The following is a 15,471-nucleotide window of genomic DNA, read 5'->3' as shown; positions in this document are numbered from 1 at the left end:
TGACCACAATGAACAACATGTTGAGAGGGGCGAGGGGAACCTTTGTTTTGATTGTAAAATCTAAATGAATAAACGCGTTAGCTATGTTTCCATAAGCTATTGCTTGCCAAGGAAGCTGTTCCATAACCGTTTCGTCGGAGTGCTTGCTTGAGTGCTTCAGTCACTTGGTGAGTGCTCCACAAGCTGCTTGGTTGTTCGTTTGAAAGTCAGGGTGATACACAGCAAAAGTACTCGCACTGTCACTCTGAATACATCAATTGACGGGCAAAGTTCAGGCCCCACCCTCTATATATCCACCGCCCTCTACACCACACACAAGAGTTCGATTAATAATTATTGGACTCGAGGGTCGTATCTGAGAAGAATGAGATTGTTAATTGTGTTTACAGTGAAATATATAAATCAACGTGCTCAAAACACATGGCCATGTATGTTACGAGGGGGTATAGTTAGGACATTTTATTTGTCTTTTCATTATTAATTTTGACGTGATTGAGATGGAACCTGTAGCTTTGTCAACTTAAAGTGACATCATTTACTCAACAATCCTTTTGTAATTTACTCGGAAACGAGACATGTTTATTGTAGTAATTAAATTGTAGTGTCTGAATTCGTTCAGGAACTCCAAGAATAGATTGTTCATGAATATTCACAAGTACAGTACCAGAACGTATGTAGCATTCGGAAACAGTTCCCTTTCATACTGCGTATGTTCGTGAATATATGGCGAGGGGTTCTAGTTATACTTTCCATGTATATCTTTTTTTTACAAACACTTGCGAAGAACACGCTCCGAGCCTCCCACTTCGCCTTAGGTTTGATCTGTTCTTAGGCGCCATGACGGCACATGGCGTGGCAGTGCAAGCGGCAGGATTTATTTCTTTCTTTTAACGGCATGGAGTACAACGATGAGTTTTCAAGTCATTCCATCAGGAACTTCATGTGTACTTAAAGTTGGATGACATCAGAGGCAGATAAACTAGGCAGTTACCAAAAAATATTATTGTAAAAAGTTATGAGAGATGTATGACGTGCTGAAAGTATAGACCGTAAAGACCATTAATCACGTGGTTCCCAAATGGTGGTCCGCGGTCATTTATCACCGACCTTTGCCAGGCCCTGTTGATAAAAAGGTGAAGATCCACTGGCTATACCACATTGTATGTTGCCATCCATACAACTAAAGAGCATCGTTATCCTCGTGAACGGTGCTTGGATGTTACTGTTCCGATAGGTAAATCAGGCTAGCCTTGTGCTTTGCTGCTTTACAATATCCATACTTTGCTGTATGCTTTCCCAAGTGGTTTGTGGCATGAGAGTGGGACCTGCCAGGGATTGCGGATGGAAAAAAGTGGGGGAAGAGGACGCTCAGACCTACAAGAATGACAATATAATTCATGTTACTGCTGCGTCCACAAGAATTTGAGCAAAAACAACTGCTTCGCAGGGGAGGGGGTTATGGGTATTATTGCCGGTATGCTGCACAGATTACAACATTCCTGCTGAAACTGCAGGTAACAAGTGGTTTCCTTCATATTAAGTTACAATGCTCGATATCCACGGCCTTGCTGATGATTGAAAGTAAGCCAATAGGTCTGTAGTGAAGGGGATCAGTTTTTGTACCTTGTTTACGTAATGCAGTGATGATGGCTGACTTCCAAGCAAATGGAAGATGACCAAGAGCAAATCGCACTTTTTGTCTTTGGTATGACCAGGCTATAGGGTTCAAGCCGCTGACCTCCCAGACTCAGAGTAGATGCTCTACCCACTATGCCACCGAGGCTGGTAGACAAAGAACCAAAGAGAACATTAAATCTAAGCAAAAGGAAATATAAAGAAATAAATAAATAATAAAAAAGACAGATTGTGACAAAATTTGATCGTAAAAAATGTGGAATACAAAGCTCAAAGGCTTCTGAAACACCACTGAAGCAAAGGCATTACTCATTCCACTCAAATAAATCGTCACTCGTCAATCTGTAATACAAATTTGCATTGGTGGTGAAGTTGCCTGTTATTCCCTGTGATGTGTAAATGTCAGGACAAAAACAAAATGCTTCATTTCTTAATTTTCCTTTGTAACTGATAAGCGAGTTTGATGAGGTATACCAATCAATGTGTAGTCAAAACGAGATCCGTATAAAAACCGACGACAGGCCAACTACACGTGCCAGCGTCACGCTCTTCCCTCATTCTGCTCCGTACCGTCAATGACGCAATCTCTTCCTCTGCCTCAGCTGTAGTCTTTTCTAGGTCTTTCTGCAGTTTCACCAAACGTTCCTCGAGATCAGCTCGACGTCGTCTCTCAGCCTCCAGCTGTCTGTCCCTCTCCTGCATGGCCAGGCTGAGATCCGTCGTTTCCTTACGGCCCTCTGCATGTGCCTGCTCCAACGCCATGCTGGCCTGCAGCCACAAAGGCAGAAAACAAAGAGAGGGGCCAATAGCAAGGACATTGAAATGCACAACGCTTCACCGTGAAAAGCTTGGGGAAACATTGCAGAACTAGAACGGCACTCTTCGACGTCACGACGTCGACTGATATGCCTCCGCCCACATCATTACATTATAATACTTGTATCAAGTTTGATTTAAATCCATTCAACTGTGCCCAAGTTAGCACATTATTACCTGACATGACCTCTGACCTATTGACCGCCAAAATTTAATCAGTACATGTTTACATCATCATACATACCTGTACCAAATTTTAATTTTAATCCTTTCAGCTGTTCACAAGTTTTCACATTTTTACCTGACATGACCTCTGACCTATTGACCCCCAAAATTTAATCAGTACATGTTTATATCATTATACATACCTGTACCAAATTTTAATTTTAATCCTTTCAGCTGTTCACAAGTTTTCGCATTTTTACCTGGCATGACCTCTGACCTTTGACCTCAGGACACCCAAAATCTAATCGGTTAATCTTTACACCATTATACATATCTCTACCAAGTTTGAATTAGATCCCTTTAGCCATTCTCAAGTTATAGACCTATTACAGACTTTGACCTTTTGACCCCAAATTCTAATAATTTAATATTTACATCATTATACATACCCGTACCAAATTTTAATTAGATCACTTCAGCCGTTCTCAAGTTATAGACCTATTACAGACTTTGACCTTTGACCCCAAAATCGAATCAGTTCATCTTTACATCATTCAACATAAGTGCACCAAATTTGGTCAGAATCCCATCACTGGTTCACAAGTTATCGTGGTAACAGTATTTTTACCTAACATGACTTAAGACATTTTCCCTTCGACCTCGTGACCCCAAAATCCAATCAGTTCATCTTTACCTCATTATACATACCTGTGCCAAGTTTGACTAAGATCCCTTTAGCTGTTGTCAAGTTAACGTGGTGACGAAAACCTATCACAGACGGACAATCTGAACACATGATGTCTCCGTCGGCAGAGACATATTAATCACCGCCGTTCTGCAAAAGCTATAGCATAATTAAGTAGAACGGCACTCGGTAGAGAGAATACTCCACCAGGCTGATAAGTTTACATTTTGTATTCCACCGATAGGTCATCTGGATCGGGACATCAACCAAAATTTCATCGGCTTGTTCTCGTCACTTATCCAACTCATCAACCAAGTTTTGCCATGAGTCGTCCACAACTTTTTGAAATATCATGCTACATATCGTTTTTGGCCCCATCACTCAAAGGTGAAGAAAAATCTCCCATGTGGACCTGAATATTCACCAAAATCGCATCAATTTGTCCTTCTTTGGTGCTTTGTGTTGGTAAGTGCTTGCGTTTTTTTGGTGCTTGGGTTTTGTTTTGTTTTCACAGGGCAGGTGTACCCATCTAGTGTAGTAGTAGGGTGTGATGTGGTTTACCACGCGTTGCTTTTAGCTACGGCTGCTGCATAGCTCTACAAGTAAAAAGACGGCCAAGTGTGCAAGCCCTTCCTTCCGGCACATAGCCTCCACCCTTGCCAAGACTTTCAGACTCCTAGTGGTGCACCATGGTAACAGTGCTCTTGAGTGCTCTGGCTAAATGTCTGGAGGATCTCGGAGTAGGTTGGTACCCTAGAGGTGTAGTGTGCATGGCCCTCCATTGTGAAGACTTGCCGTGACACTCACCAATCCGACCAGGGAAGGTGGAGCTCTTTAGCCTTGGTAGACAGTCCAACTAGGAGAAGGAAACTCTGATTGCAAATCCCCTTGCTGCCTTGTCTGTAGTGGCGTCAGGAAGGTCATCCGGCCACAAAAACCATGCCTCAAATACACCTTTTGGCGAAGCAGCCATTAGTTGAATCACGGCTTACACATAAACGATGATGATGACGATGACGTGTCACACACCCAACCTGTCCACCACGTTTCGGCCGAATCTGTCCACAACTTTTTGAGACATCCTGCTATATGTAGTTTCCTGCCCAATCTCTCAACGGTAAAGAATCACTTTACAATAATCAGATCCAGATCTTCACCAAAATCTAATCATTTCATCCTTGTCACATGCCTGGTGTTGGCTGGTGTTGGCTTAGCGGTTAGGGTGCCGGCTCGGGATCCTAGGATCCTGGGTTCGAATCCCGGTCGATCGCTGAATTAACACCAGGGGGGTTGACTCAGCCTGTCATCCTTCCGAGGTCGGCACATTGAGCACCAGTTCACTGGTAATTCCCTGTGTGTCGCAATAGTCGATTAACAGGGTTGGTGGCAGGAAGGGCATCCGGCCGTAAAACATTGCTTCAAAAAGGGGACCACGGTGCCCGAAAAAAGGCAACCCCTGCTCTGCAGGGAAAAATGGCCTCTAAAGGTGGTTCTTTCTTCTTCTTGTTGTCACAAACCCAACCTCTCCACCAAATTTTGTCCGAATCAGTCCACAACCTTTTGGGAAATCTTGTTCACAAACAGACAAACAGACAGGGGTAAAACACAACCGCCATCCACCTTCGGTGGCAGAGGTAACAACAAAACATTTTATTAGTGCTTGCCAAACGCTTCAATATTTTAATTTGATTAAAAGAAAAACAAAAGTTACAAGTTACACCTTTTGATTAAACAAACATGTGGTAATCGAGGAGTTGAACATTCATCAATAGTCTGAGAAATGACAACTTGAGGAATTATACAAAAGAATGACCGAACTGTGACCACGACCTGCGACAAAATCCAGTCACGGGCCAACTGGGAAACGCGAATTTAAAGCACTCGTAAAAGATGAACTGCATGTTTGGGAAACACTTTGAATGTGCTATTAAATGATTAATTCCACACTTCTAATCCATGTCAACCTCCACCACGGTTATTTGGCAATGAGCTGATTTGTCACACGGTCACGGATTGCTCATCACCAGTGTGGCCGTTCAAAAATTACGTAACGATTTTTTTTTTTTTGTAATTTGCATACAGCAACAGTTGATTGAACACCGCAGTTACTAGGGGTTACTGTGCATGCGCACCAAGCATTCTGGGGTGGATTACGTCATTTTGAAAGTCCTTTATTACAGCTGCCGTACACAACGATTTATCCTCATGGATTATCAAATGATAAAGATGAATTATTAGAGTATTAGCTAAAACATGATACACGACTTTGCAATTAACTCCAACCTCTCGAAGCTTGGCCTCCAATGAGAGGACACTCTGGCGTGCCCCGGATGCTCCCTGCCAGCTTTGCTGCAAGCGCTCTTCCAACTGCTGTATACGTGCCTCGGCCTTGCCCACCTGTGTCTCCAAGTACAGCTTCTGCTGCCGCAGGTCAGCAGACGTCTCTTCTTGCGCCCGCCTGGAAAACAAAGCACCCTTTGTAAAGGAATTTACACCTTACTTTTTCTGTTTTACAAACATACTTTGGCCTTACTTCAGGATTAACTGACCTTCAACAACCCCATCCCATCACACAAATCATGTTGTTCCAACCACTTAAATTAATTGACCTACAGTACCTTCAGAAAGTATTCACACCCCTTGACTTTTTCACATTTTATTGTATTACAGCCTGAATTTAAAATGGATTAAATTGAGATTTTTTAATAGAAATTTTTACAAAATTAATAAATAAATAAAAACTGAAATGTCTCGAGTCAATAAGTATTCAACCCCTTTGATATGACACTCCAAATTGAGATCAGGTACATTCAATTTCCTTTCATCATCCTTGAGATGCCTCTACAACTTGATTGGAGTCCATCTGTGGCTAATTCAATTAATTCAACATTCTGCACAAGGTCCCACAGTTGACAGTACATGTCAGAGCAGAAACTCTACCGAAGTCCAACGAACTGTCCGTAGAACTCCGAGATAGAATTGTGAGGAGGCATAGATCTAGGGAAGGGTATAAAACAATTTCTGGTGTTGAAAGTTCCCAAGAGCACAGCATTAGGAAATGGAAAGAATATGGAACTACACATACTCTTCCTAGAGCTGGTCGTCCGACCAAACTGAGCAACCGGGCAAGAAGGACCTTGTTTAGCGAAGTGACCAAGAACCCAATAACCACTCCGACAGAACTACAGAACAGTCTCTGCAGCACTTCAGGAATCTAGGCTTTATGGGACAGTGGCCAGACAGAAGCCACTCCTGAGAAAAAGACACATGACAGCACGCCTGGAGTTTGCAAAAAGGCATGAGAAAGAGAGCATGAGGCAAAAGATTCTGTGGTCTGATGACAAAAATTGAACTCTTTGTCCTGTATGCAAAAAGCTACGTCTGGTGGAAACCAGTCACAGCTCATCATCCATCTAACACCATCCCTACTGTGAAGCATGGTGGTGGCAGCATCATGCTATGGGGATGTTTTTCAGTGGCAGGAACTGGGAGACTTGTAAGGATAGATGGAACAATGAATGGAGCCAAATAAACAAATCCTTGGAGAACCTGCTTCAGGGTGAAAAAGACCTTAGATTGTAACGAAGATTTCTGTTTCACCAGGACAATGACCCCAAGCATTCAGGCAAATCAACACTGGAATGGCTTCCAACAAGAACATGAAAGTCCTTGACTGGCTCAGCCAAAGCCCAGACTTGAATCCCAATGATAATCTGTGGAAAGACTTGATTGCTGTTCAATGACCCTCCCCATCCAACTTGACAAAGCTTGAGCAAATCTGCAGGGAAGAATAGGAGAAACTCCCCAAATCCAAATGTGCAAAGCTGATACAGACATACCCAAGAAGACAGACGGAAGCCAAACAGTTCAATCTTGGTTTCATCAGACCACAGAATCTTGTTTCTCACAGTCTGAGCGTCCTTTAGGTGCTTTTTTGCAAACTCCAAGTGGGCTTTCATGTGTCTTTCACTGAGGAGAGGCTTCCGTCTGGCCACTCGGCCAAAAAGCTCAGATCGGTGGAGTGTTGCAGTGATGGTTGTCCTTCTGGAAGTTTCTCCCATCTCCGCACAGGATCTCTGGAGCTCAGCCAGATTGACCATCGGGTTCTTGGTCACCTCTCTTACCAAGGCCCTTCTCCGATTGCTCAGTTTGGCCGGGCGGCCAGCTCTAGGAAGAGTCCTGATTGTTCCAAACTTCTTCCATTTAAGAATTATGGAGGCCACTGTGCTCTTGGGAACCTTCAATGCAGTAGAATTTTTTTTTGTAGGCTTCTCCAGATCTGTGCCTCGACACAATCCTGTCTCTGAGCTCTGCAGGCAGTTCCTTCGACCTCATGGCTTGGTTTTTGCTCTGATATGCATTGTCAGCTGTGAGACCTTATATAGACAGGTGTGTGCCTTTCCAAATCATGTCCAATCAATTGAATTTACCACAGGTAGACTCCAATCAAGGTGTAGAAACATCTCAAAGATGATCAAGAGAAATGGGAGGCACCTGGGCTAAATTTCAAGTGTCATAGCAAAGGGTCTGAATACTTATGTAAATGTGATATTTCAGTTTTTTCTTTTTAATAAATTTGCAAAACTTTCTAAAATCCTGTTTTCTCTTTGTCATTATGGGGTATTGAGTGTAGATTGATGAGGGAAAAAAATGAATTTAAACGATTTCAGCATAAGGCTGCAGCATAACAAAATGTGAAAAAAGTGAAGGGGTCTGAATACTTTCTGAATGCACTGTATGATGTCTGCACAGAATGGAATTAATATTTATTTGTTATATGTTAATCTAATAAACATATGGCCCAAAAATGCATCTTAGATGCATAACAAATATATTAGGAGACAATGGAGATGAATAACAAAGATATTAGGAGACAATGGTGAAACAGTATATAGGATTTGAACTTTGGTTTCCAGTGCTATGTGTTCAAGTGGGGATGCAAAATAGGCCAAGCTACTTCAAAATTCGGAAGAACAACTTACATATTTCGCTGAGTGAAAAGGCTGCTGTTTGCCACCATCTTGTTTGCCTCACTAAGCTCTGTGATGTGTTGCTCTAGTGTGCAAAGACGAGACTCCAGAGCCTTGATCATCTGTCAGAGAAAGAAACCTTTTAACTATATGTACCAAGGCTATTGGTAAAAAGGTACAAATTAAGATCCCCAAAAACTGTCCAATAACCATTCTCCTAACATCGAGATTTTTGTGGGAAATGCAGGAGTAAGAGCAGTGTCAGGGTCAAGGCAAGGTGGAGGTGCGGTGGCATGTGGCAGGGTCAAGGCATGATGCGGTGTGTGATGGGCAGGGTCACTGCATGTTACAAAGTCGGGGTCGCGGCACATTACACTGCAAAAGGTCGGGGTCATGGCACATTGCACGGGCACTGTGGTGGGGGGGATTAGGGCCATAGCACTGTGATGGGAGGAAGGGGTTGAGCCACGGCATGGTACCAGAGGAGTGGAAGCAGGGGAGGGTGTGGGGGGGGGGGGGCAGGGGAAGGGAGATGAGCCACAACGAGGTCGGGTTCACGGTGCCGGGGAGGTCGGGTTCACAGCACGGTGCCAGTGTAGGTCGGGTTCACGGAACGGTGGCGGAGGAGGTCGGGTTCATGGAACGGTGGCGGGGGAGGTCGGGTTCACGGCAAGGTGCAGGGGTAGGTCGGTTTCACGGTACAGGGGGAGGTCGGGTTCACAGCACGATGCCGGGGCAGGTCAGGTTCATGGCTTAGTATGGGGCGGGGAGGTTAAATTCATGGTATGGAGCAGCGGGAGACTCGGGTCACGGCATGTTGCCGGGGAGGAGCGGGGGTAGAACCCTTCCTCACAGTTTTTTGATCCTCGATCAGCTTGGACTTGTCAATCGTGTCCTGTTCGTGATGGACACGACTTTGCTCCAAAGATTCCTTTTCTGCCAAATCCAATTGCAGCTGAACTTCCAATGCCTGAAAAACCCACAGTAATAACCGTTTCAGACACAAAGGCAAAGGCAATGTCTAAATTATTTTAAAATAGCATGAGGCAACCTTGTTTATTATGCAAAGCCACAAAATACATGCTTGGCAATTTGCTTTCAATGTTATCAAGTTGATATTTCATCCAAAAGTGTCTGCAAATCTCACGGGAATTTCAAATAAAAGAATGAACAATTTGGAGCATGCCTAAATTCCACCAATAAGCAGTGCTGTGTACACCTCAGGAGGGAATTTTCAATAAATAATGAATGCATGCATGTTTGCAATGGCCATATCACAGACTTCACTGGCAGAGAGGTTGTGACACAACAACTCACTTACCAATGACCTGTAAAAATCAGGGTTAAAGTCCCATCTTGATAAGATCTAAATATAAACTGTTGGTTTAGGTTCTCTGCAGGCAGAGGCTGTACCCTGGGTGTAAATAATATTTTTGGAGGAGACTTGCTTCATTGGGAAGTGGTGGACATGAAAAACACTTTGTAGATTTTAAAAGGAGCAGTCTACGGTCTGCCGATACCCTGGCCAAATTCCAAATTTCTGCCTTATTCTGCAGGTGTATTACATCAGCGGCATAGCCACACCCCAGTAACAATGAATCAGCATAATAATTCCATGAATTTATCCTGGCAAAATAAGCATTCTGGATTGATTTTTTAAGGAAAATAGCATGAGAGGCAAAAACATCTCTATCTATATCTATATCTATATCTATCTCTCTCTCTCTCTCTCTCTCACCCGAATTTTATCTTGGTAGAGCTTTCCCTGCTGCTTGACATGGCCATCAAGTCGTCGGCTGCTTGTCTCAGCTAGGCGACACCGTTCTTCCAATTCCTGCAATGCAGTAACTTTATTCACCAACACAACAAAAGTTTCACACAAAGAAACAATGATGGGGGAGGGAGTGGGCAGGTTGGAGAGGGAGGAAAGGATAACAACAAAGAACAGACTCATCAATTATTGTCAGAACACACAGGTCTACTCGCCTCACGTGTGCTTACCATGATCTTTTCCACCATTTGCCGCATCTGTGTTGACTTTTCTTGCAACTCGTCCTTTAGTTTCGCCTTGTGGTGTTTGACACCCTCAAGTCTGTGAACATGACTCTCAAGATTCTGGCAACGCTCCTGTCATGCCCAGGGTGTGAGTGATGGTGGAGAGCTTTTATAACGGAGCATCATTGCACAAATAAATAATCATTATGTGACAACTTATGAGATTCTGGCATTGATGCTTGCAAAGATAAAGAGAGACCTGAAAGAAGGTACGAGTTTGCAGGCCAAATGGCCCATTTTAGATATCTCAAAATACGATGGACATAGACTATATATCAACTTCGAGTTCGAGAATCCTGTGCGCCAATTTGCACATATTTAAGCATAACAGGTGATCGCATTCAATTTGAGTCCCAAGCCCATGATGTTGCGAAGCCAGGTTCAAAACCAATATACCAATACAATTTTTTTTTTTTTTGTATACAAGATCGAGGCTCGTGAAAGAGCGAACATTAATCACACAGAAAGACAAACCGACACATAAAACATATAACATAGGGAGCGGTAGACAAGATGGGGAGAGAGGGGGAAGGACACAAACACAACATTTGAGAGCAGGGACCGAGAGACATGGAGACATCGAGAGATCTGAGAGAGGGCGAGGGCTTTGGGGGGGGGGGGGGGCGTGGGAAGGGGGCAGTGGGAGAGGTATAAAACATATGGACACTGCCAGGACTTCCAGGAAAGAAGTTGGAATTTCAAACAAGGTGGATCTGGGGTGAATTAGCGGGGGTAGAAAAGATCAAGGTTTTGGATGGGGGAAGAAAAGAGATGGTGGTGAACAGCTGTTTTAAAGACCTGGAGGGAGGAGTGGGATTGAAGGGAGTGAGGGAGTTTGTTCCAGAGGCGGGAGAAAAGAGGAATGAAAGAGTGAAGGTGAGCGGAGAGCCGAGATTTCGGCAGTTTAACCATCAGAGGGTTGCTGGCAGATCTTGTGCGACCTGTAGGAATATTTGGGGGACAGAGCACAGAGAGAGCTGGGGGTGCAAGGTCGGAGAGGAGTCGGTAGAAGACAGAAAGACCACCTACCTGCCTGCGGTGAGTGAGTGAAAGGCCCTCAGAGATAGCTTTATCGCGGGAGATTCCAATAATTCTGAAAGCTTTGGTTTCAACAGCGTGAAGCCGAGCTAGGTGTGAGGCAGGAGCACCGGCCCATAGGGGAGAACAGTATTCCATTGAGCTGCGGATGAAAGCCTTGTATGTGGTGAGGAGCTCAGGTGTGCCGAGGAAGGACTTCGCACGACGGAGGATGCCCAGTCGGCGACTGGCTTTGGAGGCCAGCTTGGAAATGTGGTTTTCCCAAGAAAGATCATGGCAGATAGTGAGACCCAAAATCTTGAGCGACAGAACTTCTTGGAGAGGATTGTTGAGAAAGTAGATGGGAGGGTTGTCCAGTCGATCTTTTCGGAGAGACATAGTAAGAGTGTGAGATTTGTCAGGATTGAAAGACATGTTCCACTTGTTTGACCAGTCTGTGATTTTGTCCAGGTCTTCAGAGAGTGAGGAGGCAGCAGACTGCCGATCTGAGGGAAGAGGAATGGAGCGGCAGAGAGTGGAGTCATCAGCAAAGAGATAGAGAGGATTTTCGAGAGAGTCAGAGAGATCATTGATGAAGACCAGAAAAAGCACGGGGCCCAGAACACTGCCTTGGGGAACTCCAGCCTGAACAGGAAGAGGAGATGAGAGAAACCCATTCAGGGCCACACGTTGACGACGACTAGAGAGGAAGTCCGCCAGCCATGCGTGGAGATTTCCATGGATACCAAAGGAGGAGAGTTTGGTGAGCAGAGCGGGGTGCCAGACCGTGTCGAAGGCACGTGATATGTCGAGGGAGACAGCTCTAATTTCCTGTTTGGCATTGAGGACCTCCATCCATTGTTGAGACAGCAGAAGCAGCATGTCCAGAGTAGAGTGACCTGGTCTGAAACCAAATTGATGATCAGAGATCAAGCCATTGGAGAAGAGGAAAGATTTCATATCAGAAGCAATGATGGATTCCATGACTTTGCTGATAATTGGGAGAAGGCTGATTGGTCTGTAGTTGCTAGGATCTGTTTTTGCACCTTTTTTGTGCAAAGCGGTGATGTTGGCTGATTTCCAAGCAGATGGCAGTTGACCTTGAGCAAAAGAGAGGGTGAAGAGAACAGAGAGAGGGTGAGATAGAGCAGCAGAGCAGGATTTTAGGACCCGTGGGCTGATGCCGTCGGGTCCAGTTGCAGAATCAGAGTCGAGGGTTGACAGAAACTTTTCCACCTTGTCAGGAGGAAAGGACACGGAGTCCAGGAGCAGCAGGGTACGACTGGGTATGGTGGGTACAGAGAGGGATGGGTTTGGGACACAAGATTTAGAGGCAAACACAGAGTTGAGGCATTCAGCTTTTTCACGTGCGGAGTCAGCTGTGTAGCCGTTTGAGGTAAGGGAGGGGATGGAGGGGGAACAAACACCAGAAACGGATTTGACCAGACGCCACCAGGATTTGGAAGAGGGAGACAGATAAGAGAGTTCGGTCTTGAGAACGGAGAGATATTGTTTCCTGGCTCTCCTGAGGGTGGACACACACTTGTTTCGGGCTTTGTGAAAGGAAATGAGATTTCCTTCCGTTGGATTTGCTTTCCAGGAGACGAAGGCAAGTTGTTTCTGGGCAACAGCCTCACCACAAGATTCCGTGTACCATGGACGGGAGGAAGGGTATGACAACTGAAGACGAGATGGGATAAATCTGTGCATGAGAGAGAGCAATTTACTTTGGAAGAATTCCCAGGATGAGTTGATGTCAGAGGTGGTAGAGATGGGAGACCAGTCCAGATGATTGATGGCTGCTTGAAGACCGTGCCAGTTGGCCTGAGTGAAATGCCAGACTCGTCTACGCTGAGCAGGCTCCCTGAGGATGGTCAGAGAGATGTCCACTTTAACAAGGACATGATCAGATGATCCGATCGGAGCAGAAGAAGAGCAGCAGACATTTTCAGGGAAGTTAGTCATAACCAAGTCCAGAAGAGAAGATGTTCCGTTGACTGAGATCCGGGTCGGGAAATTGACAGATTGTGTCAGTCCCAGTGAGTCGCAGAAGTCCTTTGCTGAGGAGCCATGGCTGGTGAGAGAGGTACCCACACCCAGCCAACTGGCATGATGACAGTTGAAATCACCACATATGAGGAAGAGAGAGTTGGGATGAGTAGATAGAAGTTGGTCCATATCATCAGACAGCGAGATGTAGATGGAGTCATCACTGTTTGGTGGACGGTACAACACACATATGAACAAGAGGTGGGAGCGAAGGGGAAGCCGTAGCCAGAGGTATTCCTGGGGGTGAGGTGGAGAGAGTGCAGTGCAGGGCGAGTGAGGAAGAGAGTTTTTGATAAAGATAGCAACCCCGCCTCCAGGACGAGGCTCAGGTCTATCATACCGGAGGAGGGAGTAGCCCGGGAGAGATACTATGGAATCAGAGACATCATAAAGGAGGAAAGTTTCTGTTAAGCAGATCACGTCTGGTTTGACAGAAGCAACCTGTATGGAGAGATCAGTTAAGTTTGAACGAAGGCCCCGGATGTTTGAGGTCCATACCGTTAATGAAGAGGAAGGGGGAGCATCAGATACAGAACAGGGGGGAGGAGGGGTAGGGTAAGATGTGGAAGAGGTGGAAGAGGTAGGGAGAGCTGTTGAAGGTGTGTCAGAGATTTCAGAATAGCTCGGAGAAAGGGAAGGATGAGGCGGACAAAAGGTTTGATGGTGATTGGGTGAGCCACAATGAGGTGTTATTTGAGGAGGGGGAAGAGCGAGGCAGAAGGTTGGGGGAGATGGAGGTGAGAGTTTGAAGGGGGAAGAAGCGGGGAGGACACTTTGAGGAGGGGGAGTGAGCGGGGGGAAATTGAGAAGCAATGAGGGTGGGGAGATTTGAAGGGGAGGGGTGAGGGGGGAGTTTGGGAGGGAAGGGACAAGGGGAGGGATTTGAAAGGGATGGGATATGGGGGAGATTTGGAGGGGAGGGGTGAGGCAGGAGTCTAGGAGGGGAGGGGCGAGGGGGCGTCTTGGCGGGGAGGGGTGAGGGGGTAGTTTAGGAGGGAGGGGGCAAGGGGGGAGATTTGAAAGGGATGGGTGATGGGGAAGATTTGGAGGGGAGGGGTGATGGGGAAGATTTGGAGGGGAGGGGTTATGGGGAAGATTTGGAGGGGAGGGGTGAGATTGGATTTTTGAAAGTGTACGATTTATGGGAAACGAACATTTATTGCAAAATGAGTTTCTTGTGATCTTCGAGTTAAAAATACGTTTAAGGACGCTGGATGGAGGATGGAGTGCAGGAGAGTTTAGGGAATGTAGAAAAAAGGCACTATAGGAGATGGATATTTTTTTGGGGATGAATTGATTTGGTGAGCAAGTCGAAAGCAGCCTTTTAAAGAAGAAGAAGAAAAAGGTGTTATAAAATATGACGGAATACATAACTTGAGGGGAAAGTGTAAACATTGAAGGTTAATGAGTGAAAACTATCTGGGGAAATGGGGGAGAAACACGTGGTCGAAGAACGAAACAACGAATAAGAATGAATAAACGAATGAGAACAGAGAAGGAAATGTTTTTTTTTTTTTTTTGTTTTTTTTTTGAGTTGAGATTTACACAAGGAAGTAGGCTATGGGTGAAAAGACTGGGAATACAGAGAACGAAAGTTATTGGATCACAAACGACGGACCACTGAGAGAAAAACAAAGCCTCAAGGTTGTACAGTGCACACTGTACAAGGCCTTGCTCGCGACACGGCAAACAGACGATCAATTTATGAAAGATAAACACCGAGAAACAACCAAAGTTGCACACAATAACTTCACACACCGAAAGATAAATACAGTTTCGACAAAATACAATTGTGAACAGACTTAACTTCGAAAAACGTGGAGACCGTGTGGAGCTTCGAAAATCCCTGCCGCCGTCTCCAAGATCTCGCGAGATCTCCTTCTTTCCTCGAGTATCACATTTGCGCAATATGCGTTCTTGTCAACTAATCTCCTTAAAATTCACATAAAACTAGAGCAATTTTACTGCGTCACCAATATGCCTCCGTCAGTAGTCCCTGCCCATGACAACGGGTATATGCCCTTGTTCACTGTTCTAAAAATAAAGTTTGATTTAAATCCCTTCAGCTGTTCTCAAGTA

General features: G+C 45.1%; 1 protein-coding gene across 6 annotated transcripts in view; it reads right to left on the bottom strand.

The window, feature by feature from the left end:
* CIT (citron rho-interacting serine/threonine kinase) overlaps positions 1 to 15,471 on the bottom strand; it is a 183,776-nt gene that overhangs the window by 55,496 nt on the left and 112,809 nt on the right. For all 6 annotated transcript variants that reach the window (XM_078768329.1, XM_078768330.1, XM_078768331.1 and 3 more), the window contains 6 exons: positions 10,273 to 10,398; positions 10,010 to 10,105; positions 9,125 to 9,241; positions 8,284 to 8,393; positions 5,585 to 5,759; positions 2,206 to 2,403 (listed from right to left, as the gene is read on the bottom strand). In XM_078768329.1, coding sequence (XP_078624455.1) covers positions 2,206 to 2,403; positions 5,585 to 5,759; positions 8,284 to 8,393; positions 9,125 to 9,241; positions 10,010 to 10,105; positions 10,273 to 10,398 — 822 coding nt within the window. The remainder of the gene's footprint in view (positions 1 to 2,205; positions 2,404 to 5,584; positions 5,760 to 8,283; positions 8,394 to 9,124; positions 9,242 to 10,009; positions 10,106 to 10,272; positions 10,399 to 15,471) is intronic.

Source organism: Myxine glutinosa, chromosome 14 (assembly GCF_964187855.1).
Source record: "Myxine glutinosa chromosome 14, kmMyxGlut1.1, whole genome shotgun sequence".
NCBI lineage: Eukaryota > Metazoa > Chordata > Myxini > Myxiniformes > Myxinidae > Myxine > Myxine glutinosa.
The sequence above is the reverse complement of the archived record's forward strand: the minus strand, read 5'-3'. Positions and strand labels throughout refer to the sequence as shown.